At 38.5% G+C, this 26,179-nt stretch overlaps 2 protein-coding genes across 7 annotated transcripts in view; one reads left to right on the top strand and one right to left on the bottom strand.

Annotated features, from left to right (window-relative positions):
* Positions 1–1,075: 1,075 nt before the first annotated feature.
* Positions 1,076–6,675, bottom strand: LOC126630929 (uncharacterized). 2 transcript variants are annotated; one of them, XM_050301078.1, is made up of 7 exons: positions 6,313–6,675; positions 5,596–5,960; positions 5,267–5,452; positions 5,055–5,156; positions 4,895–4,969; positions 4,676–4,792; positions 1,076–2,529 (listed from the first exon to the last, which is right to left on the bottom strand). In XM_050301078.1, the coding sequence occupies exons 1-7, from the start codon at positions 6,539–6,541 to the stop codon at positions 1,300–1,302; spliced, it is 2,304 nt and encodes a 767-aa protein (XP_050157035.1). In that variant the 5' UTR covers positions 6,542–6,675; the 3' UTR covers positions 1,076–1,299. The 2 variants fall into 2 exon arrangements, with proteins under 2 accessions (XP_050157035.1, XP_050157036.1); XM_050301079.1 differs by having other exon boundaries at positions 4,898–4,969.
* A 698-nt stretch (positions 6,676–7,373) lies between these two features.
* The window catches only part of LOC126630928 (phospholipase SGR2-like), a 44,413-nt gene continuing 25,607 nt past the window's right edge, over positions 7,374–26,179 (top strand). The window contains exons 1-22 of one of the 5 annotated variants that reach the window (XM_050301077.1): positions 7,374–7,948; positions 8,057–8,157; positions 8,254–8,448; positions 8,788–8,940; positions 9,217–9,288; positions 9,370–9,522; positions 10,389–10,439; positions 11,181–11,351; positions 12,237–12,386; positions 12,520–12,585; positions 12,683–13,231; positions 13,327–13,405; positions 13,508–13,629; positions 13,743–13,815; positions 14,817–14,919; positions 15,232–15,325; positions 15,439–15,501; positions 16,012–16,060; positions 16,197–16,303; positions 16,576–16,622; positions 16,902–17,026; positions 17,170–17,712. In XM_050301077.1, coding sequence (XP_050157034.1) covers positions 7,738–7,948; positions 8,057–8,157; positions 8,254–8,448; positions 8,788–8,940; positions 9,217–9,288; positions 9,370–9,522; positions 10,389–10,439; positions 11,181–11,351; positions 12,237–12,386; positions 12,520–12,585; positions 12,683–13,231; positions 13,327–13,405; positions 13,508–13,629; positions 13,743–13,815; positions 14,817–14,919; positions 15,232–15,325; positions 15,439–15,501; positions 16,012–16,060; positions 16,197–16,303; positions 16,576–16,622; positions 16,902–17,026; positions 17,170–17,183 — 2,748 coding nt within the window. In that variant the 5' untranslated portion in view covers positions 7,374–7,737 and the 3' untranslated portion in view covers positions 17,184–17,712. Of the gene's footprint in view, positions 7,949–8,056; positions 8,167–8,253; positions 8,449–8,787; positions 8,941–9,216; positions 9,289–9,369; positions 9,523–10,388; positions 10,440–11,180; positions 11,352–12,236; positions 12,387–12,519; positions 12,586–12,682; positions 13,232–13,326; positions 13,406–13,507; positions 13,630–13,742; positions 13,816–14,816; positions 14,920–15,231; positions 15,326–15,438; positions 15,502–16,011; positions 16,061–16,196; positions 16,304–16,575; positions 16,623–16,901; positions 17,084–17,169; positions 17,713–26,179 lie in introns of those variants that run through there. The other 4 variants (XM_050301076.1, XM_050301073.1, XM_050301075.1 and 1 more) reach the window with 4 other exon arrangements.

Here is a 26,179-nt window from a genome sequence, read left to right as displayed (position 1 = left end):
ACCCTACCTACGCCCTTTTCTTTTCTACCCACCACCACATCGGACTCACATGAGACGGTATATTATAAGTTTCTATATAAATGGTGAGATATGTGTATTAAAAAATTAATAATTTAAAAATTAAAAATTTTCACCACTTACATAAAAAACGCGGTGTACCATCTATATTTTCATCACAACTAAAAATTTCTCCATCACATAATCTCATCTCATATTTACTTTTGAGAAATGTTAAAAACTCTCAAAAGTCCGACTTTTTATGAATTATCCGTCATTTTATTTTTTGATATAATTTTTATATCAATATAATAAAATATTATGCTAAAAATATAAGGTGACGGAGTTTCATTGTAAGTGAGTCTCCTTAGTATTTCTCTTACTATATTATTATACATAGTTTTCTAAAATTAATTAGGTACACTGCTACTGTAATATCCTACACTAATAAAATATGTTTTTATACACACGACGTCACACCAATAAGAAAGAAAAGCTAATGGTGCATCCGTACTGTTTAAGGCGCTCTCTAAATTAGGGTGATTATGTAATCCATAAGACTTAATGGCTCGGTGCATGTTGCGTCGACTGTCGATTTCGATCCGTTGCAAAAACCTGAAACCCTCAAAACATTCACAAGGTCATGATTAAATTAGTCTGCCAACCATAAAATAATTATCAGTATTTAGGAGACGTCAAAAGCATCCATCTTGTTTGAAATTGTTTCTGGAATACCTAAAATTAATTCTCAACCACTTAATAATCTTTTGATTGTGTAACGTTTTATGAAAATACACCTACCAGATGCGTCATCAAGAAGCACTTGAAAGCGTTTCCGGGCTTGTATCAAAATGGCTTATGAACTAGTGCTTTTAACAAGAGCAATCTCAAAGAAGCCCTAAAAGCGCTCCCAAGCAAGGGGAATTCCTGATCGCAACGGGTTATTGTATGAGACAATATCTCCACAAGCAGAATATGAGATGATTACACACTATACAACTACATGAAAAATAAATAAGAGCTGCCTCAACATATCATCCCCTATGCCTCTGCTGGAGAAATCATAAGACTGAAAATATAATGACAAAAGAAATTCACATATATCAGAAATTTTATGTCATTCCTTGTTAAGGTTCACAATTTAATACAGCAGTAGGGCTTGCATTACATGGATATAAAAACACAGTAAGTGCGAATGTTCGGCGAACCGGTCAGATTGGGCCTAACAACTAGTAGGAAAATGAATCTGGCATCAAACAACAACATGAAACTCTGAAAGACGAAACTAGATTAGTCTAACATTCAGCGAGGTGCAGCAGCATACATTTGGCTCGAGTCATACTGGGGATAACCAGGCTGGGGGGACACCGTCTTTCCATAACCAGCTGATGCAGCTGGTGGTGCAGCTCCATAACCAGCAGACTGGGGGATCGACTGATCATAAGTTTGTTGAGCTGCTGGTTGTGCATAACCTGGCTGCGCAGCTGCTGGTGCACCATATGCTGCTGCAGAGGCTCCTCCATATCCAGGGTCTTGAGACCCCTGGTACCCATAACCTGCTGCATTTGGAGCAGCCTGCTCAGCGTAACCTTGCTGAGAAGATGGGTATTGTGCGTACCCTGCAGTGGGAGCTGCCTGTCCATAGCCGGGTGCCTGCTGTGCACCAGGCTGGCCATAACTAACAGGTTGTCCTCCTTGTTGTGGAAAACCCGAGCCAGAAGCGGGTGGTGGCTGACTGTACCCATCAGCAGCTGGTGCAGAACCATACGCAGGATAGGTCTGCTGAGCAGGTCCACTGGATGCATATGGATATGGCTGTTGAGCCGGGACATTTGGACCATATGAATGAGGTTGTGCAGAACCCTGATAAACCGCTTCTCCTGGTTGACTAGCCCTAGGAGGGCCATAAGACTGAGGATTTGGAGCTTGTGATGGCATGCCATATGGTGGTGGCTTGCTGTAAGTCTGCTGTGGACCATAACCTGGATGAGCTCCAGTTTGTGGATATTGCTGAGAAGGTGCTTGTCCTCCGTAGGGATACTGCATTGGAGCATGATTATCATATTTTGGTTCTTCGTATCCATGCCCATAGTTATGCTGAGGAGGTGCAGCCTGGGAATAAGTTGCCGGATGACCATAATTGTAATTTGCTTGGGAGGGTGCACCCATTGCAGGGTTAGGAGATGGGCCAGGAGCATGAGAAGGAACGGGAGCAGAATGTTGGGCAGATACTGGGGCATCTGCTCCTTGTCCACCATAGTAATCATATCCACCACCATGTGGCATGCTGGAAGGTGGCCTTTGCCCCCAACCAGAACCATAGCCACTTCTTGGACCCATATGTTGAGGATAACCCCCATACGCAGGAGGGTACTGAGGATTATGGGATGGATAAGGTCCTCGTTGTGGATAATCATACGAATATGGCTGAGGTAGATGAGGTCCTCGCGGACCCCATTGAGGACCACCTGGTCCATGGGGACGATAACCCTGATGATTAAAACCACTGGAGAGAGGTGATGGCCTCACATTCTATTCAAAGAAAATCACAAAATGAAATAATTAGTACATATAAACAACAAAGCTATAAATAAATGAGAAACTAAATACAGAAGTTGCTGCTCTAGCCAATCTTGCGTTCTTAAAACTTGAGGGCTCCTGTGCATTATCTTGACTGAATGTGATGAATGGATACAAGGAACAAGAGTTACTATAGCAAAAGATACAATGTGAAATTGCAATCAACAAACCATACAAGAAAATAATGTCTGAGACTACACATAGCAGACAACTGTTTAAATAGAAACAAACTAGTTTAAAAGGTTGCTAAAACAAATAGTAAGCCATCAAACAATTCATTGTAGAAGTATGTTCAACAAAACGTATACTCAGGGTAGTTCTATATTGTCTGGCTATCACAGTCCCTGTCTTATCAAACAAACAAAAAAATGAACAATATGTTGACAGGTGCCTCTGTAAATGTCTAATAAGTTCAAACCCACTATACACTATAACCCTTTCAGCAAAGTCATCCATGTATCATTTCACAGTCAAAAAGTAAACTACTAAGATACAATGCAAAGTTGATTTCTAATGCAAAAGTCACAGATCTGGTTTTACATGCTTGAGTTTACCCTATAAAGATCCTTCCAAACTCAAATAGCAGAGATAGCCAGGTGATGCTAAAATTCTATCACTACCACACTAGAGTAATAATTGCCCTTTCTTTTTTTCGTTCTCTTAAGTCAATATGCAGTAAAGAAAATTAGTTGATGTTAACGACTCCAACTTTGACTGGCATCATCTCAAATGTTACGAAGAATTTCTAGCAAAGCCGCAACATTGAATCACAGGCACGTCAGGATTTCAAAGTATCAAGCAAGAAACATCACATGTTGATTTCAACTCTTTGAGGACTATGATAATTTGGCTTGACGTATGTGTGGGGCATTCTTCAGCATTAGTTCAAGTTGATTCAAATGGGTAACAAGTAATAGACGTAAGATACTGTTATATTCTAGAATTGACCCTAGCCAAAGAAATGCCGGTACCTTCATTGATACATATCAGAAGACATGTACACATAGTTTGAGAACATCAGCATATCATCATACACAAACACTTAGACTAATGGTTTCATACAAATTCTTTTGAATCATCAAGTCACCAGGAATATCAATTTTTTCCACGGACGTGTCATGCATAGAATACTGGAAGTGCTTATGAGCACTAAGGCTAATGAAATATAGTCTTACTAAATTAGGATTTTCAACTTCAGGTCTCAAAGCAATCTTACCAACTATTAACATCCTGCAATTGCGAGATTAAATGCCTGATACCTTTCTTCGGTGGATGAGAGTGAATAGTGGTTGTCTAGGCAATGCTGACCCCATGCAAAATGCAATAGCCAAATCTGCATTTTTAAAGCCAACCAATTCGAAATTGGCACCTTCAACACAAAAAAATCATGGCAACCGGCATCTTTGATTGAATACATGATCTTCCTAACAGCAATTAAGCGACATTGGCATGGTTCATTCATCAATATTGCAAACTCTTAGGGGCAAAAGGTCATGCTCTCATTCCCATGGCAAAATAAGGTAACAATTCTTTCCTCAAATGGACCAAAAGTTGTTACAGGCATGCAAATACAGTTCTTGGACATCCAATCATACCATACTATATAAGTGTACTTGTTTATCGGCGTCTCCAAAAACAATTGACAAGAATCAAAACATCCAAATACCTCAGTTCATTTTTACTCAATATCTAAATAACAACACTTGACCATCTCTATCTTAAATCTTGATGAGCATAGGATATAGTTGACCGCATTTCAACTAAGCAGGAAAGCCATTATGCAGGCACACTTCAAATAGAATTAAAATAGAAAAGCACAATGCTACACATAAAGCTCATGCTTTTACACAGTATCCAACCATTTGTAGCGTAGAACATGCCTATCAGGTGTATGAGATCAGAAATAGGTACAAGAAACAAAAGAAATCAACCACCATACAGTGACAATGGTTCAAGGCAGAAGAAACCACACTAGCAACCACAATACCGCTCACAGAAAATAGAACACCACAAACGTAACAACCTCTGTATAGGCAATCACAAATTAAAAATCCAAAAAATAAATAAATATATTTTGAGGAGTAGGTCAAATAGTAACCTGATTCATAACCTCCTTTATCAATTCTTTAGCAACTTCAATCTGCTTCTTATCACCAGTAACTCGGACAGTCCTTTCTTTAGATTCATCCCCTTCCGGAAGATGTTGGGGTATCAACTAAATGACAGGAAAAAGGCTAGGGCAGTAAGGACACGTTGCAGTAAGAAAAAAGAGCAACATTCTATTCCCATGCATAAAGGCAAGGCATACAATATCAACTACCTGGATGCGTGCCCCTGATGTGGTCTGCAGACCTTTAATGGTCTCCCCACCTCTGCCAATTATCAAACCGACCTAGCAGAAGAAACTTTTAGACTTTTATAAAGTAATATGGAATGTAAAGGCACAGAACATGTACACATGGAAGAAAATCAATCACCTTCTCATTCGGAACTTGAATCTGAATTTGTTCTGCAGCGGCAACAGCCTGTGCAGTAGCAACACCTCTAGCAACCAAAGAAGGAGAACCCCCTGCATCAGCCTGAAAAAAAGTGTACACCATATTCAGCATGAAAAAACTACAGATCTCCAATTGAGTTTATATAGGAGGAACAAGATTCTTGGAAAGCAGAACAAAACAGAGTCAGAGACCTCTGCAATAACAGCATTAATCAGTTTCTCTGCCTTGCTTATACTATCCAAAGTTCCTATTATCTCCACAGGCCTGGTTGCAGAACATGGGTCTGCATCGGAATCCCTTGTGATTTGAATCTTTGCTCCAGAATTGTATTGCAAGTACCGTATAGTATCCCCCGACTTGCCAATTAAAACCCCAACCTGCACATATATTTATACTTTAGGCCACTTTTTTTTCTTTCCAGCTAATATTTACAAATGAATTCCGAACAAGTTATAGGTGGAATTTGAACCAATTGGAGCTAAGAGCTCCCAGTTACATAATATGAATGTAAGCAGCAGACCTTATTATTAGGAACCTCCATTTTGTGTGTCAAAATCTCATTTGCAGAAGGCTGCTCTTGTTGCACAAAGTAAGCTCCACCTTGCTGAGGTTCCTCTGCGTGGTGTGCTTGACACTCCCCTTGAGGGGGTTCCTCAGCTTTTTCCGCCACAGAATTCTCAGCAGGCTTTTGGGTGTCACTCGGCTCACCATTCATGTCATTATGTTGCTCGTTAACTTCAGACTTTTGCTCGTCAGTCACTGCTTCAGTAACTTCCACAGATGTGGGCTGGGGGACCTCTGGGTCATCACTATCAACATTTGGTTGATCCTCATTCTCTTTTTCAGGCTCATCTACCTCCTCCTCTTGGTGGCCATTCTCACTAGCTGTTACCATCAAAGAAGATGCCGCATTAAAATAGATAAATAAAACAAAAAACAAAAAGCCCTTATTTTTTTTTCATGCAAACCACTTCTTAAGAACTAGTAAATTACCTAATCCTTTACAAAAAGGGCACAAAAAATATTTCTTTTATAACAAATTTAAGTACTCCTAATCAAGAATTACTTCATAATGCTAATCAATTCAAACAATTACAGGAAATCACTTCAAACACATTTACAAGATTCTAGCAAATAAAACCGAAAAAAACTACACTAGGCAGCTAAAAACAAGAGAACCTGCAACTAGTTCACACCCAAAAGGATGAGAAAAACCCTAGAATTCAAGCAAAATTACCTATTCCGTGGGGCTTGTCATCAAGGCGGGGCCTCTTCGCCTCCGATTCATCCGAAGGCGGCACATCAACTTCTTCAGCACAACCAGGCTCCGCATTCGCATCATCCTGCCCGTCGGAATCGAGCTCAAGTATTTCCGGTGCTGCCTTAGGCTCCAAATCCTCGAGCTTCCGCTTGTGATCCGACGGCCCAGGGCTTTCCGCGGCCGCCACAACCTCCTCCTCCGCCATATAGCACTTATTTAGGCCGGTGGGCCTTGGCGAATCTAGGGTTTGGATGAATGTGAGGGTTGGAGTTTTTGAGTGGGTGGGAGCTATGGAGGGAGTTGATCAGAACGGATACGACTCTGCGTGTGTGATATGTGAGGGTTTAAGGCTTTATATACAGTGGGGCCCTTAGTTAATTTAATGTGACCCACCCAAATCAATTTCTAGGGTTAGCCTGTATTGGGCCAACGGGCCATTTTGAATTTTTCTTCAATGGGCCGGTGGGCTGCGTTGCTTAGGGTGAGTACGGTCCAGTTCGGCTTGCTTCCTTCAAACTAAAATCGGCACCAGATAATAGGATAATGCTACCTACGCATTTATTCTTAATTCTCAAACTTTTTTTTTAATTTTCAGCTATTAAATTAAATAAATTGATGAAAATTAATTAAGAAAAATTAACAAAGTTATGTGAGGGGTAAAAATTGGTGTAAATAACGTTTTCCTTATCTTTTTGTTGATGAAAATTTTGAGAGAAATAGAGAAGGCTTGCAAGTTGCAACTATAACTGGGACTAAAATCAAACTAAACATGGCCACTTGGTACTACAATGTTAGTGTGATTCTATTTTACAGGTAGCGTCTATTGGCCCTACTTCAATACTTATCCACGTGAAGTTTGTCCTGTTTTACTTGGACTTTGTTGTCGCAAAAGAAAATAATTTTATTTTTTCAAACGATAAATTTTATTAAATTATTTACGAATAAATGAAGTTCGATACCACACCAACGTACAAGTGCCCATAGGAAACTATTTAAAAAATGAAAAAAGTACAAGAAAGAAAAAGAAAGGGGTCGCAACGGCCAATTGCAACGGTAAGTGCGTGCCGACGTTGCAATCCACCTTCCATTCAACACCGACAGAGCTGTCATTCTTCTTCCGAACAACAATTCCCTCGCATTTCCTTCTCATATCTTCCTTCTCAGTCATGATTTTTCCAGATTCACTCTCCGCAAATTCCGCAACCATTTGGGTTTTGCATTCCACTTCCTGGCGCTCCTCTCACAAATTCTCAAATTCCGAGTTCCACTATAAAATCCCGACCCAATTCCATTGTTTCTGATAGTGTTTCCGGCGCCGGCGATTATTGTTTTGGGATGAATTGAAAAGGAGGAGCTTTTGAGTTTGGGATTTGAAAAGGGGGGGGGGCAAGGAACTGGAGTATGGGCATGGCGGATTCGGAGGCGAAGCGTGCGGCGCAAGCGGAAGAAATGTTTCCGGATTTGCTGAAGAACTCGCCGAGTAATATCGCGAAATTGGAAGATGAGATTGGTAAGTGTAAGGGCCACCAGAAGTACTTAGCTCAGACTAGAAGCCCGTCCGACGGCAGCGATGTCCGGTGGTACTTTTGCAAAGTTCCATTGGCGGAGAATGGTAATTCGAATCTCACTAAATTCAAATTCCAAGTTCTAGTGTGTGTTTCTACTTCTCAATTCACATTTGACTCACAATTGGTAATATTCTGCTTCTGGGATTGTGCAGATGTGGCTGCTTCAGTCCCAAAGAGTGAGATGGTGGGGAAAGGCGAATATTTTCGGTTCGGTATGAGGGACTCTCTGGCAATCGAGGTATCGTTTTTGCAGGTACGTTTGGTTTGTTATGTATAAATTTGCGTTTTTGTGATGTTTTTGTGTTTGAATTAGTCTAATTACTTGAGGGTTGGATTTGCATGTATGTAGAGGGAGGAAGAGTTGCTTTCTTTTTGGTGGAAGGAGTATGCAGAATGTAGCGAAGGCCCGAAAGAGCAGCCTAGTTCAAGTAAGAAGGTGGCTCAGCGGCAGAGTTCATTTTCTTTAGAAAGAGGCCGGTCAGTTGAGTTAAATCAAGTGGAAGAAGAGAGAGTTGGTGTCCCTGTTAAGGGAGGGCTTTATGAGGTCAGCCTTCTATTTCCAAGGTTTTCTGTGTCCGTGTAAAGAGTAGAGAAATGCCTGTGGACCTGAAAATGTAGCTATCCAGTACCAATCAACTCATTTGCATGCTCTGGCAAGTCTTTCGTGGTGTTCTCTTAAGTAGTAGTTGTTCATGAATCCAGTTGAGTTGATGCGGGGAAAGTTTTGTATGATTTTCAGCAAAACTCTCATGATGTTGTTTGCATGATTAGATATATATTGGTTTCTTAGTCTGAAGTGTGTTGAGTGAAATGAACCGACTCCAACTATATTCTGGATGAAGGTGTGATTGATTGAGTTGACATAGTCATGTAATTGCTGCAGGTAGATTTAGTGAAGCGACATTCTTTCCCTGTTTACTGGGATGGAGAAAACCGGCGTGTCTTAAGAGGTCACTGGTTTGCTCGTAAAGGGGCTGATTGGCTCCCATTGCGTGAAGATGTTTCTGAACAGTTAGAGGTTGCATATCGTAGTCAGGTTAGCCGCATTAATTTGGGTGAATTTAAACTTTTACATGTTCTTCTCATTGTCTATTTGGTAACTTTTATCCAGATTCTATGTGTCAGAAAGTGTAATACTCCCTTAATTTAATTTGATTCAGGGTATTATTTTAAGTTCAAAACATAAAAAAATTATGGAATGATTTTAAGACTGTTTCAGTCGGCCCCTTGTACAATGTGCTCTTCCATTTTAGACTCATGTTCTGAATCTCATTTGGTATACGCGGTATAAGTTGGAACTTTTCATCTCCAGGTTTGGCACCGGAGAACGTTTCAGCCCTCTGGACTTTTTGCAGCTCGAGTTGAATTGCAAGGCTCTACACCTGTAAGTGTATTGCTATTTGGAAAAGACATTTTATTATTTTATTGTTGTATTCTTAAGCACATCCTGGGGATGCACTTTTAGGGACTCCATGCGCTTTTCACAGGAGAAGATAACACTTGGGAGGCTTGGCTAAATATACACGCTTCTGGTTTTTCTAGTGTCATTTCTTTAGGTGGAAATGGAATGAAGTTAAGGCGTGGATATTCAGCATCTCACTCTTCGAAATCCACCCAGGTGTCTATTTTGCCCCTGATAAATTCTTTGATAGGATAAGTTCCGACACTGCCTTCAATATTTTTTTTTAATGTTTTATCTTTTTGGGATATTTATATGAGTCAAATTCTTGAATTTGTTTGAGCAATTTTGTAATTGATGCCAGATTTGTTGTGTCTTTTTGGTACTTGTGTAATTACACTTATTGCTGTGTGAACTTTTCTGTGATATCATCTTAATCTTATGGTGTCTATGCTTTGGATTCTAATGGACGTTTGAAGTTGGAAAAGTCTGATCTGAATTTTGTTGGAAGTCTGGCATTCTATTCAGTAGCTGGTGTATTTGTAAAATTTCAGATAATCCTTAAAACTTTTAAACAGAAAATGAAAATTGCTTCTCAGATTTACTGAAACTATTTAAGCAAGGCATGCATGGTATTTGCTCCTAGATTTTATCATAGTATTTTTGCTCCAAGAATGAAGCAGTCATCTTTAACTTTTATAAAAAACAGCCAGTGTTCCAAAGGCTGTCTATATATTTTAGGTGCAAATTGTAATAATGATAACAAGAGGAAAAGGAAAAGACAACAAAACAACAGGAAAAATTAGTTGCTACCATGATAATAGGTTTTATGTGTCATTGCATTTCGTGATGGTAAGGGTTTGGTCAGGCAGTTACATTCAAATCTCTAGTGGTAGCACATGAACAATTGCCATTGTTTCTTAACTGTATGTTTGCTTTGCCCCAGCGTTGTCTTATTTATCTTGTTCAGTTCTGATTTTTGAAATGAGGATGTCAACCATTTCCAGCAAAAGAAAATCTTCTTTGTGCTTTAAAAAAATAAAAATAAAAAACTTATCATTTTTCTCACAAACTTTCCATTATAGGATGAATTGCGCCAGCAGAAGGAGGAGGAAAGGGATGATTATTGCTCACAGGTATGCATTTTCACATATCAAATAATAATGTTGTTGTTAGGTTTGGTCTTATTCTTTTCATATATTCTTTCCTTCATACAACTTGTACCAATAATATATGCGTGTTCTTCCCTGACCAATGTCTTCATACACTTCTTAGTGATCTATAGTTACACAGCTGGGAGAATGGATACCTTGCCTGCCTGACTTGGATTCTTGTTATGGATTCGAGTGTTTTTTGTTGTTTTGTTTACTGTGAAATCCTGGGTAAGTTGTGGTACTGAAGCTATCTACCAAAATCCCTGTCCAAGGAAATTGTCAGGCCGGGAAATAGTTTAGTTGACTAGTTGGTAACAAGTTCTTTATAATGTCCCTGAACAATTTGAGCCATTGACGAACCAGAAGATCATGTGGCCCAGGCTTTTAGGATAAATCCTGCCTTTTGCCTATTATATTTTTTTTAAGGTTAAACCATATCCTCTTTGGTTGATACTTAGTTTCAAGGTGACAAGTGTATGATAATAATTTTGCTAGGAAAGTGAAGGTTGGTTGCTCTGATATATAACTGGCATAACTGGAACTTTAAATTTAATTTGCCTAAAAAGAAAGGTGCTCCTTCATTGAGTCTGTTGCGGTCTTTGTTTCTTATTCAATAATTTTTGTTTTTCATTAACCAGCTATTTGCAGCAGTAAGCTTTCATATCATTTAAGTTTTCTTGGTTTTTTTGAAAGTAATAAGGTTGATGTTGCATATTTTATTAGGTTCCTGTTCGACACCTTGTTTTCATGGTTCATGGAATTGGTCAAAGATTGGAGAAATCCAATTTAGTTGATGATGTAGCTAGTTTTCACCGTATAACAGCAAGTCTTGCTGAAACACATCTTACTTCACACCAACGTGACTCCCAAAGGGTTCTTTTTATCCCATGCCAGGTAAGCAATCTATTTTGTATGCTATTCAGCCCATTTTCTTTCTACTTAATTTCTTTTTAATTATCACAAAACTCCTGTTTTGTACTATATGAAATAAAGTGAATCACCACTTCAGTGATACTCGAGAAACTAGTTGTGTTTTTATAGTATATATAAACAGGGAGGTAAGAGAGCACCCCTGGTGTTGTATGTGGTTGTCTATCATAATGTTGATCATCATTCTTCTCCTTAAAAATGAGTGAATATTCGTTTCCTAAAGTAAGAACATTTGATGGTCATTATTCTTCTCCTTAAATATGACTTATTAATAATCTCCCTGCAGAAACGGTCTGGTCTATATAAATGAGTTCTATTTAAGAGGTCTGGTCTGGTACTTTAGGTTTGTTCTTAGTTGGTGGATTCCTTATCCACTTTTTGTAATCCTTCTGTTGTTTATAAAAATTGTTTCGTAAAAAATAAAAATAAAACTGAAATAAAATAATGTAAAATCTTCTGACATTGAAGCTTGTTAGTCTCCTGACACCCCTGGAAAGTATATTTTAAAACATCTTAGAGATTTTAGAATCATGAATTTGAATTTGGCTATCACTCTTTGGTACCATGATATGACAATATTTCTATACTTGAAGATGAAAATTATTTAAGGTGGCTGATTTGTTGTGGTATAAGCTGCAACCTGTTCTGATATGTTGCATGCCTCTGTCTAATGTCATTTTGGATTTATATGGTACCTTTTCAAACTTCTAATCTGGTTTAGTTTCTTCTTCATTTTCTCATTTTTATTCCTTATTTTTCGTTTGTGCCTTTTATGTCCTCACCTTAGTTTCCTGTTTTTTTGTTTCATTGTTTTTTCAATACTCTAGCTGATTGATCTTTTTATTTCAGTGGAGAAAAGGTTTGAAGCTAAGTGGTGAAACTGCAGTCGAAAAATGTACTTTAGATGGTGTTAAGGGTTTGCGTGTCATGCTGAGTGCAACTGTTCATGATGTGTTATACTACATGAGTCCCATCTATTGTCAGGACATCATCGACGCGGTAGTGCATACTTGATCGTTTAATTTCAGTGGTTTGATATTGTTGGGATGATATCATGTTTCACTTTTCTAGTACTTTTGCCTGAATTTTTGGATGTGAATGGCATCATAATTGCACACTTTTTTCCCACCAGGTATCCAACCAATTAAATCGGTTATATTTAAAATTTCTTCGGAGAAATTCAGGTTATGATGGAAAGGTAGGCAGTTAAAAAACATATCACTATATTCTTTAATCATGGGTTGTCTATATAAGTTTGGATTTAAATTAAGTGCTTTCGTCTCACATCCACATAGGTTTCCATATTTGGCCATTCTTTGGGAAGTGTCCTCTCCTATGATATCCTTTGTCATCAGGAGAATTTTTCCTCCCTGTTTCCAATGGATTCGATGTTCAAAGAACATGCTAGAGACAGAGAACCTTCTCCTGATATCGACAATCAATCTACGTACAACACTCCGAGTAATTTGGGAGATGCAATCGCTTTTGTAAATAATCAAACTGATGACATTATGGGTTCAATTGATGATGGAAGTATGAATGCACAACCACCTCTATTGATACATGAGGATGGAAATGCTGAAGATGCCTCGACTGTTGTTGGTTGCAACACATCAGATTCTAATGAGGTCATTGCACGGTCTGTGGACTCGAAACAACCACATGGTGATACATTTGTCAATGAATCAGTTTGCCAAGCAAGCGACATGCTTAAATGGGATGGGTTGGATGAAACCAAAAGCATAAACTGTGGAGTCCCGGTTGTTGGTCCTGAGGATGTGGTTGAAGAAGTATGCAAAGAAACAAACAATAAAGATGAAGTAGTCAAATTGCTGAGGGAAGAGGTGAGATTATATAATTGGATAGGTTATTCTGCCTAGCCTTTTGTGGGCACCATTTATATACAATGCATATATTCAATGAATTCTCTATTTTCCAGATTGATGCACACAAATCCAAAATAGCAGAATTGGAAGCCAAATGCCGTGATAGAGGTCATAGTCCAGGATTGCATCAAGGTGCTCTATGATATTTGGATTTCTTATTGTTCATTTTTCATTTAATTTTTGCTTCTAGTGTATGAAAGGAGCTCTTAGTGTTCATATACATAATCTGAACAGAAAATGAAGAGGTTCTTGCAACTGTGGCAAAGCAACCCATTTATGAGGAATTGCCTGTTGTGCCAGATGGCTCACCCAAGAATCATACCCCTTATATCACATATACAAAACTTGAATTCAAGGTGCAAGAAAATTGTCCATTTATTGTATATCCCTCTTCCATTTTGATAGTAGCATGTGCAAAATTTAAATTTTGAATTTCACCACTCATTAACTGTAACTCTTCACATTTCAGGTTGATACATTCTTTGCAGTTGGATCACCCCTTGGGGTTTTTCTTGCCCTTCGTAATATTCGTATTGGGATTGGTAATGGTCGATGATTATGTATTAATATGCTTTACATGTTGGTGCTTTGCTTACCCAAATTCTTGATTTCTTTCTGTGAAGGATGTTTTGATGCTCTTGTATGCATTACGTGTGTGCTGTGTCTAGTTATATTGGGCTTCTTTCAAGAATATTTTATTTTTGTTACTGTATCTATTGGTGCTTTTGTTAATGCACAAAATCAGTGAAGACTTTGGAACAACGTAAAGTGTCAAGTTTGTGACCTTCGCTCGGTTGCTCTGGTCACTAGTGAGGATAAATATGTAAAGAGATAGAGAAAGGGAAGCAAACACAAGATGTACGGGGTTCACCCTAAGTTTGGCCATGTAGAGGAGTTCTCATTAATAGTGAAGGGTTTACACAAATACATAGGTTCAAGCATAATCGTCATTAGTGAGTTCTAATGACTAGTTTAAGTACAATAATGACTTTAGGGATTCATTGTAGGAGAATGGTCTTCTTTTGTAGTTGAGGAGAGTCTCCAGCTTTTGTTCGTGGTAGATGTGGGACTCTATGAGCTTTATTCTGACGTTGACATGTGTCGTGCTGTGATTGGCCTCCTGGTTGGAGGGAAACTCTTGTGCTTTGGCAAGGGTGCCTCAACATGAACCCCTTAGTGGATCCTTGAAGGTATAAAGTTGACCAGTGCTTGGTAGTTTCGGGATTGGTCAAGTATGGTACAAACAACTTTAACTTCTCAATGGTAGAAATTCAGATATTTGGTGACATCTGTGTTGCTTCTACTGAGTGGGGTTTTTTCTGTGATTGAAATGGTGCATGCTATTTTCATGATGTATAATGGAGGGATGGTGGTAACCCATGTTTAAGGTTGTTTTGTTGCTTTGTGCATTGGCTTATTCCCCTTGTATATCTTTACTTAATAAATTGAAGATCTGCCAGGAGATATAACTTCGGATATGCTTGTCTGCTTTTGATTTGAGACCTGAATCTGAGATTTAATATACTGTATCATTTCATTTCAGGAAAGGGGAAAGAATATTGGGAAGAGGAAAATACAAGTGAGGAGATGCCAGCTTGTCGGCAAATATTCAATATATTTCACCCCTTTGATCCTGTTGCATATAGGTCTGTTACAATCCAGCTCTCATGATGTTTGTATTTATTAATATGAAGTCCAATTTAAGTTGAACCAGTACCAGATGTCGTTTCTCTTAGGGATATGGTTTGCAGTGCATGACATGAACCTTTTATTGAATAGATTCCACTTAGTTTGCTGACAGTGCAAAAAATCTGATGATATCATCAGGAAGTTCTTGTATACGCATAAAACAACTTTATGTTTATCACTTATTTATTTTATTATTTTGGGTTCTCTTGTTTAATTGTACATGTTGATCTAGGAGCACATGATAGAACTTTTCTCATATTGAAATGCAGAATAGAACCACTTGTATGTAAAGAATACATCGGCAAGCGGCCTGTTATCATACCCTATCACAAAGGTGGAAAGCGGATGCATATTGGATTTCAGGTAAATAATTTTTAACATATGCATGATTTTGGATCGCCCACCTTAACTTCCCCCTTCCCCACGCATTCTCTCTCTCTCTCTCTCTCTCACTCGCACACTGCTTTGTGATGTAGGAATTTACTGAAGATTTAGCTGCTCGTTCTCAAGCAATAATGGATCGTCTAAACTTCGTAAAGGTAGGCGTGTTTAGACTTCTAGAAGTTGATATAACTTCTAATCTGTTATGGTCATACATCAGCCGTATGTATAGTAATTGTATATATGTTATGATAGTCTCGGTAAACTAGGGTTTTGGACTTTGAATATGTGAATTCTCTCTCTCTCTCTCTCTCTCTCTCTCTCTCTCTCTCTCTGTGTGTACAAATTAGTTTACACAATATAGTATGGCTAACTTATAAGTGTACATAAACTAAGTTTCAAGGTTGCGTGCCTACTGCCAACATATAGGTGCCAGCACCAGTCTAAAACTACTCATCCTTGCATTGGTTCTTAATAGATTAATCATGCGACCAAAATATAATGATTTCTTTATATGAGATTCTGCTAGTAAAACATATTGGGACTTAGGGTTTAATCAGTCCTTTTTTTTTTAACAAAATTGTGTTATTCGATTTACATCTATGATTTGGTTCCTATACTATGTTAGAAGTTGTTATAAAATCAAGGTTCTGTATGTTTGAACACAGGTTAAAGTGCTGACAGTTTGCCAGTCAAGAAGCTCGGACAACCTAGAAGGTAGCAGATTTATTTATTTTTTATTTGCTTCTTCAATCTATATCCTCCTCTTTTTAATGATATTGACATCAAAGAATAAATTTTTAATAAAAGTGGCCCTCTGTAGTGATCTCGCTTTTTTGTTTTGGTTATATAGCAGAAGAATCAGAAACAACCCAAGAAAAGGAAGTGAGATCATACGGTTCTCTTATGATGGAAAGAGTAACAGGAAGTAAAGAAGGCCGGATTGATCATGTGCTTCAAGTGCGTAGATATTCCCACCACCTCATTCAGTCTACAACTCTACATAGACATACAAACACAGACACACACAAGAATTCACACTCATTCTTGTGCATCCATTGATTCTCATTGATTCTCATTGATTTTTCTTTTCAGAAATATGCCTTCCATTTGATTGCCTTATAGCTTTGTTGCTTTTCTTTATCTCAGTTAGGCATAACAATTACTTCCCTTATGTCATCACTACCAGCTCATTTCTTTGATTCCTCAATGAGTCTTTGGTGATCATGCAGGATAAGACATTTCAACATCCGTATCTTGCTGCAATTGGAGCACATACGTACGTATTCACTTCGAATGTTTCCTTGTACATGCAATTGGGATTGTTATTAATCTTTTTTTTTTCTCTCTAATAAACTACTGTATACTGTTGATGCATGTTTTCGTGTATCCCCAAGCCATGTTTGTTTATTTCCTTGCTGGGATTTTTTTTTTTGGCAATTGTTGAACGGCCATATTAAATTCAGCTCTTGTTGCCTTTATCTTTTACTCGAATGTTCCTCGTATTCATTTGAAAACGTATCTGTTCCTCATTTAATGGGTGAGTCTTGGTGTGCAGAAACTATTGGAGGGATTATGATACTGCCCTTTTGATATTGAAACACTTGTACCGAGGAGTTCACAATGAAAGCTTACATGAAGAATCTAGTAGGCGAAACTCAAAAACTGAGAGCGGTTTCACAGGTTGGTCTGATCAAAGAGAGACGGGAGAGGAGGAGCGTCCTTTGACATTCTCTGACAGTACGGTCATAAATTTCTCAACGTAAGCTAACAAGTTTCCGTACAACTCCTGGGTTATAACACAGCTTCCTTATTTGTGGTTGCAGGAAGACGACGCTAGATTAGGTGGTAGCAGCAGGGGTTAAAACCATTTGGAGTTATATAACCGTAGCCTTTCTTTCTTCGACCAATGTCTTCACAGCGGGATGTCCAATCTGTTCCAGCTTCCATAAGACCGTGGTAGATTGGAACTACTTCAAAAACCTCAAGTTACGATACGAAGGATACTGTACCGGTAGCTTAGCTAGCTCCCTCCTTTAGTTAGATTGCCGGGCGCCGGAGCGGAGGGTGCGTGCTGGTGTTAACGGATAGGTGCACATCCTAGATCTCTTCTTTTATGTTTGTCTGTGTAAACATGTGTGGTCTTATATGCTGAATGAAATTAGTTATAGATTATCAGAGTCGAGAATTATAAGTAGAAATAATTTAATTCATTGGATAGTTAATTTAATCTCTCTTTATTCTGGCACATAAATGAAGGGATTGAAGAGATTATGTCAGATCATGTTCACCAAGAAATAGACCCGAAATTTTATCGTGGTCCATTTGAGGTTGTTCCTTTTAATCGTAATGAAAGACGTTTTCTTGTCTCTCGTTTATTTTCCGAACAAATCGAAGAACCTAATGAATCGAATTCATCATTGGCTAACATATACTTTTTTCATTTGTCTATCATCTGATCCACAATAATGATCTATTCTTGCATTGCTTCTACTTGTGTTATTGCTTCAGAACTTCTCTTTCTAAAATCTCTCTTCCCACTGAAATGCTGCTCCTTGTAGTCCAATTACGTTCGACAATTCATCCATATATAGTAGGAAGCATAGTTAGTAAAATACGGAACGAATACGTACTTGTATTATTCGGTAGCTCGGCTAAAAAATAATCTGAAAACTTGGCCATTTCTTTATATTTTAATAATTATTTAGTTTTTAATTATTTTTCTTAAAAATATGTTAAAATACATCTAAAATACATGGATTTTATGTGTATTATTATTGACCAGAGATAATATCAAGGGCCAAATATTTTGACAGTAAATTTTCATCCAACAGCCTACCTATTATTGTAGAATTGCAAACCTAAACGGCAAATGAGAAAGATGGAGGTTGGATCTATTTTAACTTCACAAAATTCCTCTATCAAAATATTTTATGGAAGTTTAGTTTTATTTCCATGTCATTGCCACCTCTTCTTTTTCTTTTTGGAACGCATGAGACGATTAACGAGACGCTAGGCCCTTCCTAACATAGTTGGTAAATTCGTCTACATACTTATAATATAATAAGGAAAACTAATAAAAATGACTTCAAAATTTTAAATTTTAACTAAAGGCCTTCTGATAATTTTATTTAATGGTAAGAAAGAAAAAAAAAAACAAAACAACAAATAATCACCTAACAAAGCGCCTCTAAGCCCACTTGCCAACTCAATTCCACTTGCCGACCAATTCCTCTCTTCAATATAGAAATTTTTCATTGAGATCGGAATATGGATGGTACACCACGTGTTTTTATATAAGTATTAAAAAACTTTATTTTTTAAGTTATTAATTTTTTAACACACACACCCCACAATTTGTATAGTGACATGTGGTGTACCACCCCGTGTTCCGATCACATTGAAAATCCTCTTCTTTGGGTATTGGTTATATCTGCTTTTCTGGTGTTTACAAAAAACGAAAACAAAATAGAAATCGTTTTTTTTCTCCACATCATATATATACATACATACATATATATATATATATATATATGGGTTAATCTCTGTTTACTACCCTGAAGTTTCGTGGTTTTCAACATTTAGTACATGAAGTTTTTTTCATCCCAGAGTCATACCTCAAGTCTTAATTTTAGGACAGTTTCATACCTCCGTTAAGTTTTCCGTTAGAATTTCTGTTAATTGATGATGTGGCGCTCACGTGGACAATAATTGAGCGCCACGACCCATTTTAATATTAAAAAACTAAAAAAAAATACAAAAACACAAAAATAATGAAAAAAAAGCCCAACTTGTCCCTCACCCCCGCACCATTCTCTCTTCTGCAAATCCCAGCACCTCACCCAAATCCCACCCCACCCAAATCCCAGCACCTCTCGATTTCTTTCTTTCTCTCTCTCTCTCTCACTACACTCACTTTCTTCCTCCGCCTTATTCGTCGTGAAAAGAAGACGACGAGAAACATCCAGCAAACCCCACCACCGCCGCCAATCTCTCTGCCAATCTCTTTGAACCCACACCCTACAAAACCCAGCAGAAACCCAGCAAATCAATCTCTAACTGAGATTCCCTAACCTTTCTGGTTCTCCATGTCCTCCGAATCGAAAGCTTCGACCTCCGGCGGCAAAGCCTCCGAGCCACACCCTAACCCTGACCATCTAGATCTTGAGTGAAGAACACTCACTGTCAACACATCTAGTACAGTCACAAGAAAAGAGAGTACAAAAGAGAGAAAGAGAGCTCTAAGCGCCGAACTCGACAAAATGCAAGATCCGGCCAACCCGAAACCGGATCCGAGCTCCAGCTCTCAGGACTTTCACCACCCACGCATGGCGCCCGCCGTTTCCAGACACGACTCCGAGCACCCCGTTCCAGGGCTTTTACCACTGTCAAACCCAATCCGAGGCCATTTCCAGATCCTTGACGACCTGGATCTGCTCCAGGACCCGTTCGACAGCCCGTCTTGCGGCTTCAAAGAGTTGGGCAGCTCCGATGACGACATCTTCGACACCTACAAGGACATAGAGAAGCTCAGATGTGCTTGGAGAGAGAGAGAGGTGAAGAGGGAGGTGTGGGAGAGATCGGGAAAGAGAAAAGGAAAGGATCGGGGAAAAGGGGCGGGCGGGTGGGTTTTCTTTCTCGTCGTCTTCTTTTCACGGCGAATAAGGCGGAGGAAGAGAGTGAGGGTAGTGAGAGAGAGAGAGAGAGAAAGAAATCGAGAAGTGCTGGGATTTACAGAAGAGAGAAGGTTGGGATTTGCAGAAGAGAGAAGGTGGGTGCGGGGTAAGGGGACAAGTTGGCTTTTTTTTTTTTTTGTATTTGTTTTTTAATTTTTTAATATTAAAGTGGGTCCATATTGACACGTGATACTCAATTATTGTCCACATGAGCGCCACGTCATCAGTTAACAGAAATTCTAACAGAAAACTTAACGGAAGTATGAAACTGTCTCAAAATTAAGACTTGAGGTATGACTCTGGGATGAAAAAAACTTCATGTATCAAATGTTGAAAACCACGAAACTTCAGGGTAGTAAACAGAGATTAACCCTATATATATATATATATATATATATATATATATATATATTCATTCTTGCGAACGTACTCCCCAGGCGGGACACTTAACGCATTAGCTATAGCACTCCACGGGTCGATAAGCATAGCTCCTAGTATCCATCGTTTAAGGCTAGTGTCAGTCCATACAGTTGTCCATGTACCAGTAGAAGATTCAACAGCTACAGGGGCCCTTGTTTCCTCAGGTGGAACACCAGGTTGAGGAGTTACACAAAATGCTACCAAAATATCAGTATCTTTGGTCTCATAGTTAGTAGTATAATAAGGTATTTCAGTTTCTAGGGTAGGATCTGCAGCTCAAATTAAAGCCATGAAATAAGTAGCTGGCAAATCAAAATTGGAATTGGCACAATTTGTAGAATTAGAAGCCTTTGCATAATTTGCTTGTAATCTTGATAAAGCTACTCATAATCAATTGGCAAGAGGTCAACGATTATGTGAGTTGCTTAAACAATCTCAATCATCCCCACTTTCAGTGGAACCCAAACTATGTGATTGAATAAATCCTCCTTTATCCGTTGCGGGTCGAGGACTCCTTCGCCTTCTTCAAACTCCGATTCATAATGTTCATAGATAAATCTTTGACCAACGATAGAACAAGATTCATTTTGCATCATATTTAAGGGATTCCTTGGTTCGGGCTGAAAAAGAATTGTCACTCAATCATTATCAAACTGACTGCAATATCAAGTTGGCACTTGCAAACAGCTTGATGCACTATCTCCCTTCAACCCTTTAAGCGAAATGCGTCATAAAGAAGAAAAATCCATGGACTGACCCCATTGTCTCCACCCTGTAGGAACTACTAGATCACCCCAAGGACGCCTTCAGCATCCAGGGGTCGCGGACCGACTATAGAACCCTGTTCAATAAGTGGAGCGCATTAGCTGTCTGCTTTAGTGAATGTGTCACAATTAATTACTCTTTTTTTTTTTTTTTTTTGTAAAGATGAAGAAACAAATTCTAATTTCTCACCTATTTACTACGGCGACGAAGAATCAAATTATCACTATATTTATTCATTTTTCTACTTCTTCTTCCAAGTGCAGGATAACTCCAGGGGTTGCGATTTTTTTTCTACCAATTGGGGCCCTCCCCTTCAGGTTATACAATTCATCCTTATTGATGAATTATCCACGTCCCTTGTTGATAACTTGGGTATAAATTGATTTAATAGGCTCTTAAGTTCATATTGAAAAAAAAAATTAATGACGAGTTTGAAGATAATGTATAACGGTGGTTAATCTATGCAATGCTTGACAGTTTTAAGATGATTCTATTATATGCCAACCTGTGTGCATTTTCAAAAATAGTTAGTGCACGTAAACCTGTATTACAGTTTCAAAAATAGTGTATGTGTTCAATTTCGAAATTAGTGTAATACCCGTGTTCAATTTCAGAAATAATGTAGTACTCATGTTTAGTTTCAGAATTAATTAGTGTTCAGTTTTCAAAAATAATATTCAGTTTCAAAAATAGTGCTAAATTTCAGAAATAGTGTAGTACCTTCCAGTTTTAGAAGTAGTGTGTGACTGACACGTGGGTCCTGCGCATCAGCTTTTTATTACTTTATTTTATTTTTTATTATATTAACTTTTGTCATTTTCATTAAAGTTTAAACCATTTCCATTAAATAAAGATATAGGATGATTTTTTATTAAAATAAACTTAGCTCAAACTCTTTTCATTAAAGCTCTCTATATAATATATGTACTAGCGTATTTTAAAACACTTCAATTTTCCGTACAGATTTCAGTCATTCACAACATTACACATTTTTAAAAACTCTAATGTATAACACACGTGCATGCATGCTTTTTACCTTTTTTTAACACAAAAATAAAAATAAAAATTTTAACACATTTGTCAATACAGATAGGATAAAATGACAAACATTTAGACAAATATTTTTATACTTTTTGTACATAGAATAGAATGGGGCTGTTCACCACATGTAGCCGGTCATCTCCCACCACTTCCTGGTGGTAATGATATACTATAATTCCTCATGGCATCGTACCCGGAACTCGTATGCTCACCTTATCCATAGCTGCTACCATTTTCCGACGATATTCCACTGAGAAAATGCTCGGTCTCTTGTAGATTAGATCCATCATGAACCCACAGATGCATTACGTACCTGCACTCCTCTCAGTCCCTCTAGTGTTGGGGCTTAAAAAGACTTCACTACTTTGAAGATGTTTATCTCACAAAAAAGAATGTAATACAGCGGAATTGATAGGCAAGAAAAAAAAAGAATACTCAAAGTATTACACAAGATTTTTTTTCACTCACAAACTTAGTACAAGAGGAAACACTCAAACACTCTTATAAGCTTTGTTGCTTCTTCTCACTTCTCACTACTTGCTCTCTTGGTTGTTACATCACATAGCTTAGCACCTCACCTATTTATAGGCAAGGTTTGCCAACTTTGACATTGCTAGAACATTCTAGCTAATGCTTAACAACCACACAATTTTACAAGATTCTAGATCTTTCTACAAAAAGCCTTAGATATTTATGCATGCATTCCACCAACTTGAATTTGCTAGAACTCTTAGCATGTGCATAGATCTTTCTTTGTGTATGGGCCGGATCAATTGTCTTAGGCCAAGACAAGAATACAATTCAACATCCCCCCTTAATCTTGTCTTGTGACGCCGATTGAGTTCCTCAGTCTGATAAAGTCTTCTTATTTGAGTGGCTTAGTGAATATGTCTGCAATTTGGTCTTAAGACTTCACGTATTCCACTTGCACATCCTTTCTTGCAATACACTATCTTATGTAATGATAGCGGGTATCCATGTGTTTGCTCCTGTCATGGAATACTGGATTCTTTGCTAGAGCTATTGCAGACTTGTTGCCGACATAGATCTCTGTTGGCTCTTCTTGTGGCATGCTTAATTCTTTTAGCAAGTTTCTTAGCTAGATTGCATGACAGACACATGAGGTAATAGCTACGTATTCAGCTTCGCAAGTATAGAGAGTGATAATCGGTTGCTTCTTCGACATCCATGTGAATGCAGTGTCTCCCATGAAGAACACAAATCCAGTAGTGCTTTTTCTATCGTCGAAATCTCTTGCCCAATCACTGTCGCTATATCCAACAAGTTTGTAGTTACTAGAACTTGAATAGAATAAGCCAAAGTTAATACTACCTTTAAGGTATCGAAGAATTCTTTTGGCGGTCTTCAAGTGTGTAGTTATGGGATTCTCTATGTAGCGACTAACTAATCTGACGACATAGAGGATGTTTGGTCTTGTGCATGCCAAGTAGCGCAAACTTCTAACTAAACTCTTGAAAAATATTGGATCTACACTTTCTCCTTCGTCATGCTTGGTTAGTTTGACTCCGCGCTTTACTGGCGTGCTTATGGGCTTGCAATTGTCCATTTTGAACTTTTTCAGTATCTCCTTTGTGTAGCTTTCTTGGGAGATGAAAATGCTTTCTTCGTTCTGCTTAACTTCAATGCCTAGGTAGTATGCCATTAGCGCGATGTCAGTCATCTCGAATTCTTTGGTCATCACTCTCTTGAACTCTTCATACATGCTTGGATTACTTCCGGTGAAGATTGGATCATCCACATATAAGCACACAATTAGAATATCTCCATGTTTGACTTTGACGTAAAGAGCATGTTCATGAGGGCACTTGGTGAATTTGTTTTCTTGGAAGTACTTGTCAATGCGACTATCCATGCTCGTGGCGCTTGTTTTAACCCATAGAGGGCTTTCTTTAGCTTCATAACTTTGTCTTCATGCCTTTTAATTTCATAGCCTGACGGTTGCTAAATGTAGACTTCTTATTCAAGGACTCCATTTAGGAAGGCGGACTTTACATCCATTTGTTGAATCTTCCACCTGTTTTGAGCTGCCAAAGAAATTAGTAATTGTATAATTTCCAAACGAGCAACGGGTGCAAATACCTCATCATAGTTGATTCCGGCTCTTTGACTGTAACCCTTCGCCATTAGTCTCGCCTTGTCTCTTTGGACCTATCCGTTGGCATTTTTCTTTGTCTTATACACCCACTTGACTTTGATGGCTGTGTCATTTCGAAAGACTAGCGAGTTCCCATGTATCATTCTTCTAGATTGCTTTAATTTCTTCATCCATTGCTTTCCTCCATTTAGTATCTTGCAATGCTTCTTGGAAGTTAACTGGTTCACAATCAGCAAAGAGACAGAAAAACGTAGGATTATCAAGTCTTGCAGCTACCTCATAGAGATCTCGTATACTTCTTGTGCGTGATACTTCTCTTTCATTTAGGCTCCCACTTGACGATGCTGATGTTGGTGAATTACCATGATTGGTTGATGTCGGTGAGGCAGGTGGAGTAGTGGATTCTTGTTGAACCTCTCTTGCTTTCTCCATCATCCCTTGTTTATTCTCTTCTTCAAACTGGGGAAAGAAGCTGAGATCACTTGCATGAGAGCCAAGATCTCATTCTTCTTCTTCATCGAACGTCACGTCTCGACTGATCAACGTCTTCCCATTGTTTGGATTATACAGCTTATAGCCTTTTGAATTTGAATCATATCCGATGAAGATGAACTTCTCACTTTTGTCGTTGAGTTTGGTTCTCCTCTCGTCTGATACATGTACATGGGCTATGCTTCCAAAAACTCTTAGATGAGAGATACCTGGCTTTCTTGTTACACCTACCCCTAATTTAAATTGTATTTTCACTAAGTTTGAGATTATCTTGCTTTTAAAATTGTTTTTAGGTCTTAAATGGTGTGCCCAACGGGCCCACCCCTGTTTTGTCCCCCGGTTCCCTTTCCATTTTCTTTTATTTTTCTGAAAAGTCTTTTTATTTCTCTTTTCTCTTCTCCCACACTCTCCCTTATCTCTCCTTTTCGAGCTCACCTCTCTCTCGGGCTCTTTCCCGATCGACACCCATACATACAAACGTACACACACACACCCATACACACTTTCATGGATGCACCAAGTCACCATCTCAACGGAGGAAAGAATGAATACCAACCTTCGAAACCATAAGCTCGGAGAACAACTCCCTCCTTCGGTGAACCCTCAACCTTGGTAAGCTTCGAGACTCTCTCTAATCTTCCTTAGATCGATCAAACTCTAGTTAGGACTCATTTTAGGTACTTTGGTGAAGGTTTGTAGTGAGAAACAACTTGGGGAGCTTTCCCCAGATTTCCGGCGAGGATTCCATCACTTTCGAGGCAATTCCGGCCAAACCATGGCGAGTTGGCCGGCATGCAAGGTATCAATCTCTTTGTCTCGCTGAGTACTACAACTTTCCTTTTTATTTCACCCAATTTCGTTGAGTATTGAAGAAGTTATACCCATTTGAATCTTACCTAGTTTTCGGCGACCTCCGTGGATTTCGAGGCGTTTTCTGGCCAAACCACAGCTAGTTAGATGTTGTGCGAGGTACCATTCTCTTCGTCTCTTCGAGAACTATGATTTTCATTTTTGAATCACTCGATTTCGTTGAGTTTTGACAAAGTTATGAACATTTAAAGTTAGGGAAGTTTCTGGCCGAATTCCGGCCTTCTTCTCCTGCGAGACCAAGAAACCAAGGCCTTTAGGCCTAAACCCATTCGAACCAGGCCCTTTGGGCCGTGCTTAAACCCAACCCAACCCCTTTTATTTTATTTTATTTCTATTTATTTTATTTCTATTTATTTTATTTCAAACCCAAAACAATTGGGCCGGGCTTTTAAGCCCAATACCTTTCAAACCCTTTTTTGTTTTATTTATTTTGTTTTTTGTTTTAAAACCCAAAGG

The sequence above is a fragment of the Malus sylvestris genome, chromosome 8 (genome assembly GCF_916048215.2).
Source record: "Malus sylvestris chromosome 8, drMalSylv7.2, whole genome shotgun sequence".
NCBI classification, from domain to species: Eukaryota; Viridiplantae; Streptophyta; class Magnoliopsida; order Rosales; family Rosaceae; genus Malus; species Malus sylvestris.
This window is presented reverse-complemented; position numbering and strand designations above follow the sequence as displayed.

Bases quoted from the DNA above. Each gene is read 5' to 3' on its own strand.
- LOC126630929 (XM_050301078.1), bottom strand. From the start codon at position 6,541: ATGGCGGAGGAGGAGGTTGTGGCGGCCGCGGAAAGCCCTGGGCCGTCG. The intron at 5,961-6,312 runs GTAATTTTGCTT...TGATGGTAACAG, and splicing joins TGACAAGCCCCACGGAATAG to CTAGTGAGAATGGCCACCAA. The intron at 4,793-4,894 runs GTTGATATTGTA...CCTGTCATTTAG, and splicing joins CAGGGGCACGCATCCAGGTA to TTGATACCCCAACATCTTCC.